Source organism: Ostrinia nubilalis, chromosome 16, assembly GCF_963855985.1.
Source record: "Ostrinia nubilalis chromosome 16, ilOstNubi1.1, whole genome shotgun sequence".
NCBI lineage: Eukaryota > Metazoa > Arthropoda > Insecta > Lepidoptera > Crambidae > Ostrinia > Ostrinia nubilalis.
Genome location: NC_087103.1, coordinates 5,191,253 through 5,211,392, shown reverse-complemented (window position 1 = coordinate 5,211,392; position 20,140 = coordinate 5,191,253). Strand labels below are relative to the sequence as shown.

The 20,140-nt window shown below is 36.9% G+C and overlaps 1 protein-coding gene across 1 annotated transcript in view; it reads right to left on the bottom strand.

The window, feature by feature from the left end:
- LOC135079472 (adipokinetic hormone/corazonin-related peptide receptor variant I-like) overlaps positions 1-20,140 on the bottom strand; it is a 149,428-nt gene that overhangs the window by 78,946 nt on the left and 50,342 nt on the right. Inside the window, exon 2 of the mRNA XM_063974129.1 lies at positions 7,863-7,984. Within this exon, the coding sequence (XP_063830199.1) occupies positions 7,863-7,984 (122 nt within the window). The remainder of the gene's footprint in view (positions 1-7,862; positions 7,985-20,140) is intronic.

Genomic DNA, 20,140 nt, shown 5'->3' with positions numbered 1-20,140 from the left:
CTATTTCAAGCCTCCGCATCAACCAGGTTTCAGGCCGCCGCAGCAGTTCGGCTACAGGCCTCCACAGCAGTTCGGATATAGACCGCCCCAGCAATTTGGCTATAGACATCCTCCTCAGCAATTCGGTTACAAGCCGCCTCAATTCGGCTATAAGCCACAGTTCGGTGCTCAGCAAGCCCAACAAGTCCAGCCGCCACGTATGCAGCTGACCGACGTGTCTATGCGTACGGCTACAAAACCAAACAACGTAAATGAAACAAACTTAAATGATCTGAACTACGACGAAGCAGAACAGTCGTATTACGATCAATATTATTGTGAATACCCTATAGACGAATATAATAACATGTACAGCGAACAGTATTACCCTGATTTCGAGGAAACTCCCGAGGAAACCCAGGAAACTGAATTCCAACAGGATTTTCACGAAACAGCCTCCATCAAAGAACAGAACAGATAAACATTAATTGCGATCCGGAATTAACATTACCATATATTTACCTACCGGAACTGGATGCTCGCATGATGATCGACACTGGCAGCATGCGTTCGTTCTTCAGTCCGCGTATTGGCTATCAGTATTTCAGTGAATTCATAAGAAATGAACCGTTCCAAGTTGTGAGTACACATTCGTCGAGTATTCACGATGAAACTATGGAAATCCCCCTTTTACCAACATTTAACAGTGACAAACACCACAAATTTTATTTGTATGATGTAGACAAAAGATACGATGGTCTTATTGGAAATGATTTGTTAGAACAATTAGAAGCACTAATTGATTTGAAAAACAGGGTACTTAGGACTAAAACAGCATGTATTCCGATAATTAATAACAACCTTAATTACGTTATTAATTTACCTCCACGTTCAGAAAAACGCGTAAAGTTACCTGTTGACCAATATTCAGGTGACGCTATTCTAAATTACAGAGAATTTACAGACGGCGTTAGAATGCCTAGTGCAATCGTTAACTGTCGCAACGGATACGCATCCACGATTATTCAAAACACTTTAGACAGACCAATCAGTTATAAAATCACTTGCCCATTTAAAGTTAATAAATTCGAATTGACTGACATTCAAGTTAACACGACACAAAACATGAATGACATCGAAATTGACAATTTGCTTGAAGAGAATTTGGTAAAGTTACGATTAGACCACACAAACGACGAAGAGCGTGAAAAAATTTACAGCCTTTGTCATAAATATAAAGACATATTTTATTGCGATCAACTTCCATTGACATTCACAAACAAAATTAAACATCAGATAAGGACAAAAAATGAGGATCCAATCCACGTAAAGCCATACAGACAGGCCCCAGCTCAGCAAGCTGAAATTACTAAACAAGTAGAAAAAATGTTAAAAGACAATGTAATCCAGGAATCCCACTCTCCTTGGAGTGCACCAGTTCACCTAGTGCCAAAAAAAATGGACGCATCTGGTGAAACAAAATACAGAATGGTTATCGACTACAGACGTTTGAACGATATAACGATCGACGACAAATACCCATTACCAAACATTAATGACTTATTTGATAAATTAGGAAAAAGCGTTTACTTCAGTACGATTGATTTAGCTAGCGGATATCATCAGATTGAGGTAGAAAAATCCGACAGACAAAAACTGCCTTCAGCACACAAAACGGTCATTATGAGTTTCTCAGAATGCCCTTTGGCCTTAAAACAGCTCCGGCAACATTCCAAAGAACTATGGATAATATACTTAGAGGTCTACAAGGACTCCATTGCATGGTTTACCTTGATGACATAATTGTGTATTCCAGCAGCTTAGATCAACACCTGAAACATCTAAAATCAATTTTCGACAGACTTAGAGCCACTAACCTTAAAATTCAACTTGATAAATCCGAGTTCCTTCGTAAGGAAGTGCTTTACCTAGGACACACCATCACGAAAAACGGTCTTAAACCTAATGATGATAAAATTGACGCTGTATTAAATTACCCAATTCCGAAAACGACCACAGAAATAAAGAGCTTTTTAGGACTTGTAGGATATTACAGGCGCTTTATTAAAGACTTTGCTAAAGTTACAAAACCATTAACGTCATGTTTAAAGAAACGAAATAAAATCGTAATAAATCAGGAATATACAGACGCATTTAACAAATGTAAGGAATTACTTACACATGCCCCATTATTACAATACCCAGACTATGACAAGCAATTCATATTGACAACAGACGCATCGAATGTAGCATTGGGCGCAGTACTCTCACAAGGACAAGTAGGCAAAGATAAACCCTTAGCGTATGCTAGCCGCACACTTAGTGATACTGAAGCTCGATACAGTACAATCGAACGCGAATTACTTGCTATTGTATGGGCTGTAAAACACTTCAGACCTTATCTCTATGGTCGTAAATTTGTCATTTACACAGATCACAGACCTTTGGCATGGCTTAACTCGCTAAAGGATCCAAACAGCAAATTAACTCGATGGCGTTTACGCTTACAGGATTACGATTTCGATATCGTGTACAAAAACGGGAAACAAAACACAAACGCAGACGCGTTATCCCGCATAAAAGTAAATGCTCTTGATTCAGATAATCAGTCCATGAAAGTAAATGTTAGCAAAAAGGAAAAACGTATTCAAAAACATGTTGATAAAGTAGTAAAGAAAATAGAAAAATTATCATCAGGAAGTACAATAGTAATTTCCGACTCTACATCCTCAGAAGGAAGTAGACAATTAGGTTCAGAATATCCGATTCCGTCGTCAAATAATTCAGACTGTGTCGATGAACAATCAAATAACTCACAAACTATTCATTCCGCAAAGGATACCGAATCACAAGGCATCCCAATCTTAAACGAAGCTATCGATAACAAACCTAATCAAATATTAGTCTTTGAACGATTCGATAATGAACTTTCAGTCAAAAACCTTTCACGCGATAAGCAAAAGGTTCTTGAAGTACATTTACCTGATAATAATGCAGAATTAGTAAAACAGTTTTTAAAAGAATATATCAAACCTAAAACAAAGTATTTCATTTATTTTGAATCAGATCAACTTAGACGAATTTTCACAGACGTAATTATTAAACTTTTTAAGAAAGATGTAGTTCAGTTTTACGAGTGTACAGAACGGGTAAATTACATAGAAGACGAGGGTGAACAAAAAGCAATAGTTATCCAATACCATGAAGGAAAAACATGCCACCGTGGTATTAAGGAAACATTGATTAGAATTCGTAGAAATCATTTTTGGCCTAACATGCAACAAACAGTTTCCGCAATCATTAACGCTTGCGAAGCCTGCCGTAAAATGAAATACGATAGGAAACCCATAAAACCATTTTTGCAATTAACTAAAACTCAAGATTCCCCATTTCAGGAAATTTTCATTGATCTCTTCAGTATTGAAGGAATCACATATTTAACCCTAATTGACGCCTTCAGCAAATTAGGACAAGCAATAGAGATACCTAGCAAATCAACATCAGACGTTACTAGAGCACTTATGAAATATTTCTCATTAATAAAAGAAAAGCAATATTATCAGCAATTAGTTCAAGATCATGCGAAACGTACAAAGCACTTATATAAATACATAGCTCAGAAAACGACAGCCAAAAAGGAAACCATTAGGGAAAAGAAAGGTGGTGAAACAGATATAGAGTTTTCCGAAGGAAACATAATATTTGCAAAAGACGTAAATAAGCGTAAAAGCAAAGACAAACCACGTTATGTAAAAGCAAAGGTTGTAGGCAAAGCCAAGCGAAACATCTTACCAATTAAAGTAGGTGATAGGTCTACCAAAGTGCCTATTAAAAACATAAAACGCCCTCCGCAGGTGGTGCCTTCTGCTGATGATAGGGACGCAGGCGCTGGCCCTTCAACTGCAACCGATTAAAGATAATCCAGGCATTCTACCGGTAAAACAAGGACAAGCATTTTTGCAAACAGATTTTTGGACAATTATTAAAGTAATCAACTTAAAAGGAATTTACTCCGATCTTGTTAGTTTAACCCATAGTTACAGGCAATTAGACACTTTAATCGATTATAACAATCCATATTATCATGAATTTATCAATAATAAATATCACACTGATTTCATCCGCGACATAACATTAGAAAAATACAGGCAATTAGTACCACAGCAACGCTATAAGCGAGGCCTTATTAATCCATTAGGATATCTTATAAAGTTAATTACAGGAAACCTTGACCACGATGATGCACTTAAATATGATAAGTTGACTTCTCAATTGAGTAATAATCAAGTTATAATATCTAAGAAAATTACCCTGGTCTCAAAAATGTTCGACAGTTTCATAAATATTTCAGAGCAAATAAATAACAACTCTATTATTATTGATGAACGCTTGAAACGAGTTGAAAGCCTATTGCAAAACATAACGTCCACACAAAACGATTGGACTTTTTCTACATACATACTAGGAGTGTATAACATATTCATAAGTAGTTTCCGTACAATATTTATAAGATTAAGTGAAATAGAAACAGCATTAGCATTAAGTAGAGTATCCATTTTACACCAAGCAATTGTAAACTCTACAGAATTATTGTATCATTTGAAGTTAATTTCAAACTCTGCCAATTTAGTTTACCAGCCTACGGAAAGTAATTTGTTAAATTTAGAAGAAACTATTTGTGTAAAATCTTATATGAAACAGGATCAGATAACATTTATTTTAGAAATACCATTGATAGATAATTATACTTACAATTATTATAAGATATACTCACTTCCTATATTCCAAGAATCCCAAAACGTTACGCTTTCCATTTTCCCCAAATTTCCTTACCTTTTGGCGAAGGGTTTGAAATACTTACCGATCGTAACACCGTGTCGCCCGCTTGCCGCCGGCGATCGCTTCCTGTGCTCTACGGACAACCAGGCTCTACATAACGAGCCTACCTGCGTGGAACAGCTGATGAGGTTCAGTAAGGACCTTACCTCCTGCAAGCAGCACCAGATCCAGCTGGAAGAAGTAAAACTCCAGCAGCTCAACGCGAACAACTGGATTCTGTACAGCAGACTGAAAGGCACGCTGACCAAACATTGCGACAGCGAAGTCAGTAAGCAGTCAGTCTTCGGCACGTACATCATCACCATCGATGAGCCCTGTGACCTGGAAATCCATGGCCTGCAGATCCACCATCGACTCTACATTTCATCAGACATCGTAGAACACGTACCGGTGATTCACCTACCCGAGCTACCTGTAAACGCAACGCTATCCGGTGCACGCGCACTCAATATGCATGGAATCAATTTGGATGAAATCAAATACATGTCGTACGCCCTGAAACACAGTGCAGCAATCAGTGCTAGTGAAAATGAAACAGACACTTCTTATTTTACATACTTTACATTTGTATTAGTTTTGATTCTTTTTATGTTAATTGTGTTAATTGCCTTCCGCAAACATGTAGAAATTTTATGTAAACGAAATTATCGGAATACTCATAAAAATGAAACTTCCGATAATTTCTCACTTAGGGAGGGAGGAGTTATGCATCTGTCAGCTCCCTGCTCTAGACTAAACAAGATAAGTCATCACTTTCCGCTCTACAGTGTAAGCATTCGTAGAATTGTTATTCACATAAGAGATGTGTCAGCAGAACTAAATTGTAAACACCGTACTGGACGACTGCGATCGGCCACAATATTAAATCATTATTAAATCGCCTCCAACTCGGCGAGGACGTGATCACTTAGTTTAATTAAATATAATCCTTTTTAAATAGCTTCCACCCCGCTCCCGAAATCTGACTAGGTATACATGGTGTCCCAGAATGGGTGAATCAAACTGCTAGGGGAGGTAGCTCTACTAATGTAATATCCCGCAAAAAAAATTTTGAGTTCGGATTTTTTTTTAAATAAAGTGCTCTAAACTCAAAATCTAGTCATTATTTTCAAAAGTTTGTTTACAGATAAACGAAGCGATCATGTACAATTAATATTAGTAAGAAAAAAGTACAAATAAACTCCAAACGCAGCAATTATAGCCAGATACTTAGGCAAAGCTGATTTATTTTCACATTTCAAAAAAATGTTGTTTTATGTCCTTAGGCGCTTTATTTATTTTTTTCATATTTTTAGGGATAGTATACGAGTATTAGTAGAGCTACCTCCCCTAGCAGTTTGATTCACCCATTCTGGGACACCCTGTATAAAACTAATTTATTTTTTGCAGCGCTTTAAAATTATTACTTTGACCCTGTTTTGGGACTATAAATGGGTCAGTGCTGAGAAGAAGCAGCGCAAGAAACTCAGTCACTAACTGTGAGCCAAACTTCAGTATTAGTTGAGCCATATTTGAACAGTATAAACGAGTCAGTAGGTAATGTTTGTCTTTTATATTCTGATGTATATTTGAAGTTATAATATTTCAGAATTTGAACACAGTTAATTAACTTAGAAGTTAAGAAATACATACTCGTACCTACCTATATTGGCAACTTCGTACGCGTGGAAATCACTTTCCATGGCGATGGTTTTATTTAATTAAACATTTCCTTTTCTCGCAGTTGTAGTCATATGGAATAATTACGTTTTCAGCAGCAAATTCAAGTATTGATTTGAAATCTTAAAACACGATCCATCAATCTATAGAAAGAAGATATTAAAAAGATAAAATTACTTATCTTTAAATTTCAGCTTTGAGACGCCGGCACAAGTACCCAACCATGATAATGATACTATTAATTCTATAGAAAGAAAGAAATGGGCAATAAGAAAAGACAGAGGCAACAAATAAGAGAAAGATAAGGTATGATACGAACGGAATTACGGAGCCCCTATATTGCGAGAACGATTCGAAATAGACAGCGGTTCCAAAGCAACAGCTACCACAGCTTTATTCGGATTTGAAGTACTTTCGATATTTGGTTTAAACTAAAAGGGACCGTCAAAGCCCGAATAGTTGTTTACAGAACTAACTGGTCGCGTTTTCAGTAGAAATGGAACATCCATTTTTGAACCAAAGTGATATTTTTACCCTTCACATTTTATTGTTACCTAGCAGAGTTCATGTTACGGGTCTCTATGCTAATATTAATATTTTGTTATTTTAGAGTGGAACGATTTGTATTTTTGTATGAAATACTGGACCGATTTGATTTGATATTTTTTTATGTAATTTTTTTTTTTTTTTTAATAATTGATTACCGTCGCCCACAGACACCCGCAGGCCCGGGGGCGTTACGAGTACGTTTCCGGCCTTCAAATATAAATACGTATAATATAATACTTATATTAAATTGTAATAAAAGTCTACAAAATGTTTTTTACTAACACAGGGTCTTTTACAGCCCATAAATTAGTCAGGCAGGAGTTAAGTTTACGCGTAACATTTTCAGAAAGAGCTAAGTAAATTGACGTGAGTAGTATGTGCACTACACTCAACGTTAGGTCACGTGTAAAATAATGCTGCTCAGCAATAATCAACTTTGTAGTCAAAGGCAAGATGGAGCCTAATCCTTTGCGCTTGAGAAAGGCTTATAATCTATAGAAAATCGTACATGTAGCACGATGATTTGAATATAAATGTGCAAAATGTCTTGGTTCACGATTTCGCACTCGTAAAAATAGAAATATTGATAAATGTAGCTTCACCCTAAATCATAATGGATATTAATAGCCATGCTTTGAAATCAAATACAATTGGAAACCGCATGACCTGTTAGGGAACGGCTATTAGGTACCTATTCTGTGTTACTATGCCAGTAAAGATGTAGAATGGGAGAATTATTCATGAAAAATCTTCGTGTTCGATTTGTATTATGCCTGCTTACACTCATAATTATGACATTACAGGGTTCTATAAAATACTTATAAAACAAGTCTTACCTATCAACAGATATGCAGACGAGTACATTGGAAGACAGGTACAGGCCAAAAGCTCGCAGCACCAGGAAAAACTTGCAAGCCAAGTTACCAGCCAGCCATGCGTTTGTCGTCCGCCAACCAATCTGGAAATAAATATTGACGTTAGACAAAGAATTTAACGAATGCCGTACACAGGTAGATAAAACGATAATTATACAATTACGTCGTCGAAAATCGATAAAATGCCTCCATAAGATTTTATCATAGCGCGTATCCTAGTCATTGAGTCTCCATAACATGGACCCAGCTAGGGTATTGCAACATGAGAGAATTTGGTCTTACTACACTCTCCCTGACGACTTTTGGAGGCCATTTGCGCATTTTTCTTACTCAGTCGCCTCTTACGACATATACTTACACGTGATCAGACATTCATATCACTAACGTGATGCTAAATGGGTTCCCCGTGATTTCTGTTTACCCTCTTTACGATTTACTTATGCGACATAAACATAAAATACCAAAACATTTTAAAATATCATCATCATCATCATTTCATCCACAGGACGTCCACTTCTGAGCATAGGCCTCCCCCAATGATTTCCGCATCGCCCGGTTGGTAGCGGCTTGCATCCAGCACAGCACCTTCCTAGTAAGTACATTTATGAGGTTTTAGTTCTAAAAATAAAAAGATAGGACAGGGGCAATTAGTCTAATACCTATTTATTAACATCTATTTATGATTAAAAATAGCTTGAAGTCTACGGCTTATCAGAAGCTTCTCTAGATATTTCAACACGGTTCTCATTACTAGGTTATTGCATTACCGTGATTCACGGTTTATGTATATTTATACTCTGAGGAGATGGGGAGGTGGGCGAAGTTCATTCATAAAACCACCCGAGCTTCGTGGAAACATTAAACCAAGTACTGTAGAATCCGTTTAGTACGACGTTGCTTATAACGATCAACCGCTTTCAGCGACTGACGACGATGTTTAGTTGTTTCTTTTAAGGACAAGGCAGTTATTTGACTAATATCGCACCTGGTGTTAAGTGAGATGCAGTCTAGGATCGCACATATCTGCCCTGTAAGTGCCTATTCACTCTCGCCTTGAAAAGGCCCGGATTTTATAGTTTTAAGGAAAGACAGCAGCTGGCCATTCAGTAGATTTGTTGAGAAATAACGTAAAAAATTACTTCTTCAGTACGAAGGATAGTAGGTACGACGTAATATCATCGATCCCTTGAGCGTCGTTATAATCGGATTCTACAGTATTTAGAGCTAAGTATCTTATGGTGAGAATTTGCCTTATATTTCCACGAGTTCGCTCCGCTTGGTTCCGGTTAAAACACGTGCAAAGTTGGAGCGATTCATTAACTTCTATGTTAATTAAGGCCATGTTTACTTTATGTTTTTGAGGCGTTCGAGAGTTACGTCACAAGTTAAGTCCGTAAAATAAGTTTTAAAATAAAACTCAAATTCAATCTACGCAACAAGTTTTGAATTAAAAATTCAATCCACGCAACAAGTGTGAATAGATGTTTGTGACCTTGATGTGCCGTCACTCTTACTTTAATGAGAATGTGCAGCAAAAATGTATTAAACTGCATTAATACCGCGTCGCTATAATATAATATCAAGCGCGTATCTCCCTTTAAAAAACTGGGATAAAAACTGTCCTATGTTTTTTTGGGTTTTACACTTTCTCCATACCAAATATCATCAACATTTATTCAGTTAATAGGTGTAAAAATAACAAACATCCATATATTCATCCATGCATCCTCGTAAATGTTGCTTGCATGCTGTTAGAAGAAAACCAAATGTTAACTAGCGCCATGTAGCCATTAGTTCCAAAAACAATTTAACTGACTGTCTTCTACGGTCATATCCAATTTACCCTAGTAGGAGTAGAATATTTCAACTTATACCTAGTATAGATTGACATATCGAAAGAGGGATGCTGATAAATAGTGCCTTTAGGTCTTTTTTCATATTTTTGATTTTTTTTTCACTAAAAGTTTTTATACAGCTTAATCTAGTTGTAGAATGATTCTTAAATAATTTGAGAATCATATGCCATCAAATGCATGTCGCTATTATAAACAGTTAAATTTGTACAAGTGTTCAAAGTCACAAAATTGCTTAAGGTGCCAATCATTGTACCTCTTCCCCTATCTATCCTCAATCCTCCTACTCATAAGTTCGTTCACCGATCCACCCTTTAGTTTGGTGAAACCTATTTATCTTTCGTCCCAAACTTGCACGTGTCTCTATCAAGAAGCAAACTACCTACTTACTTACCTTCTTAGATTTCAAAGCACGTCACGTCAGACACATAGTCTATACAAATAGTTTTACATAAGGAAACCCCTTTTCCGGGGGAAAAAGTTAAGTAAAGTGATGTGTGGCCTGGAATGTTAATGTATGTGCCGTGTTTAATTAGCGGAAATATTTATGGCAATTAGCCCGTCCCTATTATTCTTGTAGAGCAGTGATTCTCAAACTATTAAGGGGAAGACCCCTTTGAGAAAATGAACTGATACCTCAGACCCCCATAGCCTTAAAGTAATTTATTTGGCTATGTAAATTCCATTAGGCCCCTCGCCCACGGCGACTTTTTGTAGCGATGCAGTAACGATTCGGTCGCGCGTTCGCATCGATACAGTGGCAATGCGGTCGCTAGCATAGGTTTGCATCGATGTGCTGTCGCTTTTACAACCATGATAATTCCTACCTACAAAGTTGGTACACGTTACATAAGTTACACAGTATCATGAAAATTTTAAATAAGAACTTTTGTATATTAAGAGCCCTCAAAATCAGTTTTCGTTTATGTCAACCACTTTGGGAATCGCTGTTAAAGCTTTCATGACCCACACTGAAGGTTTCAGGAGGTTTTGCGGCTGTTTGACCCTTTGAAATTTGCTGAATAATTGAATTATTATGCATGAAAAGCATTAAACAATGTTTAAGGTCAGAACACAAACTGACTACACCTGAGTGGTTAACATAATACGTATTAACCTACATACGAGCAACATTACAGTTGGTATAGTTGATTAAAGCCTACATACAATGAATATCATTTACGACTCCATTAAGTTACCATTTTCATTTGATTGAGCACGATTTAAAGTATCAAAGGACTAAAACAAAATTCTAATAAAAACTGTGGAACGTCTCGCTATTTTTGTCAGTAGGTATGTAATGATGTTTTGAATTTTGATAAACTAGAGTAAATAATATAGTGAATATTAACTGTTTTATGCTATTTTTAAATGCCTTTAATAAGAAATATTCAAATAGAAAAGATCTTTTAAAGGCCTCAAGAAAATTTTATTAAAACGTTCATTGGAAAAGGCATTTTTCGTACGATTATTCTATCAGCATAAAATATCCAACTCAGTAACTTTACTTTAAGATTTTAGATCGTAATGTTTGATACTCATTTGGTTTAATTTAATTAATGAAATGATGTTTTCATTTCAGTTTGGTAATTTATTCACTAAACATAAATTAGGAACAAATGTTACTTGGCGAACTCAGACGCTAACCAAAATAGAAAAAAAAAACTTTTTTGCTAACCACGAACGCGTACCCTAAGGTTATTAGTGCAAAATACGAGGTATGACTACATAATATTATCAGCTTTTGCCCGCGACTTCACCCGCATGAAACACAGTTTATCACAGAAATATCGCAATTTCATTCTGATGTAGGTAAAACAATTAACTTACAATAAAGTTTCATTAAAATCCTTGCAATAGTTTAGTAGTAGTAGCGAGCACCCATCCATCCATCCTTATAAACTTCCAGGATATAATTAAATTTATCAACGCCAATGCTCATAAATTCACAAACCTTTATCGTCGGAAGATAAATCTATTATGACTAATAATATGATTTCTGCGAGAGCAAGCAAAAACTTACTCAATGGGGCGATTCTTTACCCCACTGATCATAAGCCCGAAGTAACGTGGGTGGATAGATATTTATTGTAATGAAACCGTTATCCTTAAATAATATATCAGGACAAATACTTGGCGACTTTTACTTTGTTATATTTTATTTCACAGTCGAAAGCGTCCGTACGAATGCTGTGGTGACTAAAGCCAATAGTTTATAGGCTATTTATTGGTTCAACGATAAATTGCGAAATAGCTATTGACAATCGAGTTGTAAAACCCTTCTCCGCTTACAAGGGCCATAAATGAAGTGGGTTTCAGTAGCTAGGGTACAAGATTTGGGAGGATATAAGACTTGGAGAATTTCTACATTAACAACGTTCACGCTTCTATTATAAATTCATTTTTTAAAAGTAGCCGTTAAGGATAGGTAAGTATACTCGTACATATTACAACTCTCTGAACACTTTTCTCTCAAAAAAACAGCCCACCAGTCTCACTCTATCTTCTACTCCTAAGAACATACTACAATGAACTTACGACTAATTTCCATAATAAGATTTTAAACCTAGTACTCGTATGGAGGAGTCATTTATAGTTTGACGCAGTTATGCAGAAAGGACCCAATCTACAAAAATGACAAAACTGAGTTTAATAGGTATACCAAATTCCTATACTTTGTAAAACATTAAATTCATGTGGCTTGGATCCTTCCTGTATGACTACGTGGAATGTAAAGAAAACTCATATTATTATACTTAGATATTCGAGATTTCTGATAGATATAGATAGGTATAGACTTTCTGCACCAACTTTATTTATGGTACAGGCTCGTTTCATCCCTGAAAGCACCAAATCGTTGCTTCGTCATTGGAAACATCACAAAGAAAAGTGACCAATTTTATACGGTACATCGTTTACCTACCACTGACTTACATAATGACTGACAGACAACTTTGGTTGACCTACAGTCTATTATTCACAAATAGTTTTTAATTTACTTTACCAATTTAAACTTCTGCCAGTAATTTGGAACCTCGTTTTTCTTTTTCAATTTTACAGTAAAAAACTTTTTCAATTTGTCTTTTTTTGGGTTGATTTTTTTTTAAATTGTGCTAATAAACCAATGTAAAATAAAAAACAAATTAAGAACGACCGAATTAAGAACCTCCTCCTTTTGTTGAAGTCGGTTAAAAATGGCAAGGCATCGGGCAAGCTGAGAAGAAGAAGTAAGAACCAAATATTATTTAGCTAACGGAAAACATAAAAGAGGATATAATATTAAAGAGCAATGCATCCATAGCTGATGAAACATATAATATCGAAGCAAACAAATCCAGAGTCAACGTCAATGTCGATTCAGGAAATAAGAATAAAAACGTGCTTTGTAAAGATTTCAAAGCCAAATCAAATAAGGAAACGTCGTAACATATTAATTTTGATTTTTTATCTTTTTTATCCAATATTACATAAATAACATTCAATTAACGTCAAATTTTTCGAATGAGTTCCGCCTTTCCTTTGGTTTTCAGTAAAAATAGAAAGAGAAGCACTGTACTGTGGCCTCGCGGAAATTTTGCGGCAATCTAAATATATTAACTCAAAGGTGACTGACACAGCCAAGCACAGCCCAAACCACTGGACGGATTAGACTGAAATTTGGCGTGCAGGTAGATGTTATGACGTAGGCATCCGCTAAGAAAGAATTTTACGAAACTCCACCCCTAAGGGGGTAAAACGGGATCCACGCTTACGTAGTCGCGGGCGGCCGCTAGTTTATAAAATAAAACTAAACTTATAAACATGATGTTTCTCTTTCCCATTTTGTCTCATGTATCAGTTTAAAAAATAAAACACTGTAAACATCTCGAGGTCAGAAACACATTTTTTTTTGTAACAAAACTTGATGGAGGATATTGAAAGTGCACTGAGTAATGGAAGTTATTAATTATGAAAAATAGCTAGAGTTACTATTGTTTTATTAACCGTCTGTAATAAACCTTCCCACGATTCCAAAGTTAATCATTCAAAACAAAATAAGACAACAATATGGCTTCGATTTAACTGAAATAACGTAATTTTGCTGAATTTAATTTCACCAGGATTGTTTTCTCTGTAAATAAATTGAATAATGTTACCCTTCCCGTGATTAAAGCTAGGATAAGGATGTTTGGGTCTAGGGTTGCCATCTCTAAAATTTGAAAATCAGAACAAGACGCGTGAAAACCCCGGATTTTAGAGTCCAGAAGCCGGACACGTCAACCGTATTTTTAAAACTTTGTCGCGTCATCGGCCTAAGAATGAAATTTTTAAACCTGGACTCCAAATGGGATAAATCCGGGGAAACCCCTAGGACAAATCCGGGGAAACCCGGACCAATGGCAACCCTATTTGGGTCCGAAGTACAAGAGACGAGGGATGTGGACTACAAACCTTTATTATCCTGAATTTATCAGGGATAAATGGAGTCCATTTTGGAAAAAATCCCCACGAGTTTTCAGTATGTTCGTGATTTATTTATGCGTTACATTCCTACAACGATTTATATTAAACACTAGCTATGTCCGCGACTTGGTCTGCGAAAATGGTTTGAGTTATATTTCCCGTTTTTGCAATATTTTTGTTTACTACTTCACCTCTATTGGCTGTAGGGTGATGTTAAATAACCTAAAGCCTTTCTAGATAAATGGGCTATCCAACACAAAGATTTTTTCAAAACTTCCTAAGATTACAGCATTAAAACAAAATTACAAACTCTTCAGCTTAATAATATTAGTATAGTATAGAAAGCTTCATTGTTCAGTGATTAAGATCAATTAATTTTTAAGTAGGTTCAATGTTCAAAGGATTTGCTGTTTAATCAATAAAGATTTATAAATTAAGCTAACTTTACTAAGCTCTATACTAATAATATTCTGCTTTTTTGTACAAATTGTAATTTCCTTTTAGTCGTAATTTAATTATTTTAGATGTTTAGCGTGAGACTCTTCAGTGTTGGGCTCTTCTCAGGGTTTGGGTTCTTTTTAAGGCTTGGTATTTCTGCTAAAGTAGGTATTTCGCGCTGTCAAAATCTGCGCGCGCAATACTTCGCCGAAGACAGCGCGCCAAAGAGCTCTCGCGGCTACACAGTATAGAAATACGCAGTTGGTTAGGTTAGGTTGACTTCCTTCCGTTCAAGCGTCACACTCACAGCACTTTTTAATACAAATCATAATAATATCCAAGTGATACAAATTAAAACAACTTTCAAAATTTTTGGGAATATATTTTAGAATCGAATAAATATAGAATATAACTGCCAAAGTAAACACGGTTCAAAGAGGCGTGGCGTCACCCGACCTTCCGGAAGTTCCGCGCTGGCTAAAATAATTTCAAGATTACGTCACCCGACCTATCGGTAGATCCTCGGGAGCTTGAGCGATAGGAAAAACATTTTATGATCAGTTACTCGTAGTAGCGACTATTTAGAGCTTGGATAATAAATTATAGTTGTTGCAATTCACAAAGCTTTGCATGTAGTTAATTACATTAATCAGTACACGCATCAATTTTGTTCAGTCTTTTTGTTTATTAATAAATAAAAATATCATACTAAAATTGCATACATATTTGTTTGTATTGGTCTGGGTGTTTTCTTTCCATAATTTATATACAGGGTGTTAGGTAAATGGGTATATGAGCCGACACTAGCACATGTTAACATGGGCATATAAATGGTATGGTGAAGTCAGAAAATTGATATCTTCATTTTAATTATTTTAATTTTCATACAAATCGGAATTTATAAAATTTATTTTGTATGAAAATTAAAATCATGATATCAAATTTCTGACTTCACCATACCATTTATATGCCCATGTTAACATAGGCTAGTGTCGGCTCATATCTGGGGGCACGGCAGTGCCCCCGCCAAGTCGAGCGCGAAGCAAACACTGCCGTACCATCCTTTACTGGAACCATTTCGCCGCATTTTCAGGCCCCTATTTGAGAACCTCTGGATAAGACCAGAACGCAGAAATTTTCGTCATCTAGTAAGCTATAATCACATACTTAAAATCCAAAATTTCAGGTCTGTAGGTCATTTAGTTCCGAAGTTAAGCGAAAGCAAAGTTTCGCATTTATGACACTCACTCACTGATGATCATCAAAATAGAACTAGTACTTCCCATAAACTCAGAGAGCTGAAATTTGGTACAGAGTTAGGGTTTAATGGCCACATAAAGGGAAAACTATAAAAACTAGGAAAATCGAAGATTTGGAGTAACACCACATTCATAATCAATACTACTAGCGCCACACTGGCACCGTGGTGTTCGCCTGTACCGCTCACCGGTAGATGGCGCTAGCACTTTGAGTGTCGATTTTCTGCAACGCGGTGTCCAGATTTTTTTTCCTTTCTAGACCCCCCCGTCGATTAAGTTGAATGTTGTGTAATTTGCATTTCGTCGATTTCGTTTATTATATCGTGAGGTTAACTAAGGTGTTATTAAAACGATTCTTATTCGTTGTCCATTTTAAAGGTAAGTTTAATTTGTGTTTAATATCGTAAAAAAAATGTTGATAATACTTATTAAAGGACGACGACGTTAAATAATTACGCCACTTTCTACAAAAAGAAGTGAAATCCCACCAAAAAACCATTCTGTAAAAAACTAGCCTAGTCTCGATGGAGGCGCTGCTTGTTTATCTCTAAAAAGTAATGAAATCTAGACAAAGTCGTGCCAAGTCTATGGTTCCTTACTGCGATTTCTTTATTATTATAGTTAATTTTGTGTGACTTGGCCGTTGAACAATCTTTATTAAGATAATCATACATAATTATTATTGAAATACGCTCAACGTTTTCCAAGTGGCAATTTATTTTCCATCGTCAATGGACCAGAACCGCTCTGGTGACAGATTGGTGCAATGGTGTCATGGAGCACCTGGTTTTGTACCCTTCAACGGCCAAGTCACACAACATTAACTATAATAATTAAGAAATCGCAGTAAGGAACCATAGACTTGGCACGACTTTGTCTAGATTTCATTACTTTTTAGAGATAAACAAGCAGCGCCTCCATCGAGACTTAGCTAGTTTTTTACAGAATGTTTTTGGTGGGATACCCATTTACCTAATACCCTGTATAACGTATGTACGGGGCTCTGTATCGAAAATCACTAATGAGCAATAAGCATCACACACGGTTACCTGGAGTGCATTACCGCAGCAAAAAGCTTGCCATCTTAAATGAACGGTATAATATCGAGGTTTCGTCAGTACAGTTGCGAACAAAGGTGTTTGTGTAGTTTAGTTGAGTTGAGAGGTCAGATTATTGAAATAAAAAAACGAACATTTTATTATTTAAATACATTTTAAAAATAATTTACATTACAGATAACAATGAGAGGATGACATTGCAAGGTGGTGCCAGTCCAGTCTTAAATCCGTTGATATATGCTGCATCTGCCATGTTTTTGGCTAGAAGATTCTTCTATCTTGCAGTTTAGACTTTTATTACAGACCTCAGACAGTATTTTTGGAAAACTTTTACGCATGGTGGAGGAAGGGACGCTCTAGAGACTCAAGTCTAGAAGGAGTCACATGAACTCCAAGTTTTAAATCCGTTGACATCTGCTGCATCTGCCATGTTTTTGGCTATAAGATTCTTCTATCTTACGGCTTAGACCTTTAGCTACAGGCCTTAGACAGTATTTTTGTGAAAATTCTTACGCATGGTGGAGGAAGGGACGCTCTAGACACTCAAGTCTACAAGGAGTCACATCAACTCCAGTTTTAAATCCGTTGACATCTGCTGCATCTGCCATCTTTTTGGCTACAGACCTTAGACAGTATTTTTTATTATTTATTTGTGTCAGTGTGCTCTTCTAAAGAGTGTAAGACGATTGTATGTAGGTACTATTAAAATGTAGTTTTAACTCATTGGTTTTGTCTCATATTTGAGGAATGTACTATGTATCATGAGTAGAGTCTTCGTTTTAAAAGGATGCGAACGATTTAAATTTCAATAGATAGACAAAATTGATAATTTTTAATTATCAAAAATTTAAGCTTTCTCCAGTAACACTGATATTATTATACTGTGACTCATCAAAGTCATCATTGTCAAAAATATTGACAAATCGCGAACTGTCACGGCCAAAAAACTGACACGCGTCCGTCCTCCGTAAGCGCCACCGCGCGACTGATTGAGATTTTCCAAGCCGTCATGGACGATTATTTCCACATTTTTTAACATAGTAACTAAATAAGACGCAATATAAAAATTTCATCCGTTAAAAGCCCTCAAGTTATTTCTGAACTATTGTTTAGTAAAAGATTTAGAATCTCAAATCGCTTATTTTAAAAATAAAACCATAAATAGAAAACGAATAGAGGTAACTTTGGGAATTTATTCTATCGAGTCAACTTCATCAAATCGTGTTTCCATCCGTTAATAACCCTCGAAAATATCCTCAACTATGCCCAATAAAAATCTTAGCCTTTAATTTTACTGTTTAGTACCTCAAAAATGAAAAATCAAAACCTCATTTTCGCCATTTTCTCTGCTACCCGGCCTTAAAATGAAGAACACGACGCAGGAGTATGTTGGCAAGTGTGTATTTCGCTTCGAAGCTCACAATCAACTGGCTTGTTACTGCGAAGACGCAGTAAAGCAAAAACAATACAAAATAATACAATACAAAGCAATAAAAACAATAGAAACACCGCAGCCCCTAGTCGTGGTAACTTTTGGGCCGTTTGATTGGCCGACGCTTAGGGCGCGAACTGGAGTGGTGTTTGTTGGTTGGTTGTCGCATATGGCGCGAACGAGAGTGAGCGCGGCGGGAACGAGGCGAATCGGCCAGACTACCTGGATTGGCGATAGCTGGCGTTATTAGGCGCGCTACATGCTCCCCCTCCAAGTCATAAGAACGTCCCGTTGGTGACTTGGACTTTACAAGCGCTGATTCCCGTTGAAGTCGCGGACGACCGCGATGCCTACGTGATTGTATTGGGGCCGAGGACCGATTGAATTTATGAAAAGGGGTTAGGTAATTACTGTGGAACCTACCTACATGCTCGTTAGAGCTTAATTGAACTACGTCGTAGGTGGTGTCGCTAACAACCCTGCTGATTTGGTATGGTCCGTCCCGCTTAGGCATAAACTGATTGGTACGTCCTTTCGCATATTTACTAAGTAAGGGCGTGGTAACTAGAACTTCATCACCCACTTGATACGTTATTGCTGATCGACGATGATGATCAGTCGTTTCTTTTCTTGGTTTCCAATTTTTCATAAATTTCTTTAAGTAAAGCGTCGGAGCTCCCCCGAGCCTGAAGATATCATCCAATTCCTGCTGCAGAGAAGAGAGTTTTTCGCGCTCGGCGGGCGTCAACATCTTGCCTTCATTCTCTCGTGGCATTTTTGCAGCATAACAAGAAGAGGATGGACTGGGATGCTCATATTGAATAGCGAAAACTTTGCTATCATCAGAAAACTTCCAAGTCGAATTCCCGAAGTTTAATACGATTCCAGCTGCTAACAGGAAGTCGATACCTAATATGGTTTCATTACCTATAGCGTCGGGAATTATGAGAAAATCTAGTTTAACACTTTTATTACGACCGACATCTACTTGCAGCGTAGTGGTTAGAACTTGGCGCCACTGCGCTGAGCCATCAGCGAGTTTGACTCGCATGGTCATCTCGATAGTCGGGTGTCGACGCTCTTGAAGCAGTTTATATAAAGAACTTCCTACAACGCTCCTTTTAGCACCTGTATCTATTAGCGCTGTCCCTTGCAGGTCTAATATTCTAACACCTAAAAGAGGCCGTGGTTGTGACGCAGATGTGTGACGAGAATGCGAAGACGTAGAAAAAAGTTCTAATATATCAAGCTCGTACGTCACTTCGTCGACATCTGAAGAAAATCCGCGATCGCAATTAGAGCTTATGGTCACCCTACTACTCCCACTGAACCCTGTATGCTCGTCAAAAGGTTTCGTGGTACTTTTGGATGGGTTTGACCGCTTTGTTTGACGACGATCGGAATCATACAAAGGAATTTTATTATCTACGGATAGCACAGCCGGGTTGTTAGAAACACCATCTGGGGACGCTACACGTGAACCATCATTGTTCAAAATACTAGAGGTCGTAAAGTCTGAGGGAAGTATGGGAAAAAAATCTGACAAATAAAAATCAGTGCCATCAACTGACGTTAAATTGTTTTTACAATTATCTTTAGGCATGATAGCATGGTATTTTCTACGATTATTACACTCAGCGAGGTAAAATTTGTTATTAGGGAGAGATCTAGGATGATGTGAGGAACGTAATTTGACGTTTTCGGCCCCAAAACAATCAGTAGCTTTACTTACTTGTGCGGGCGACTTACGATTGGA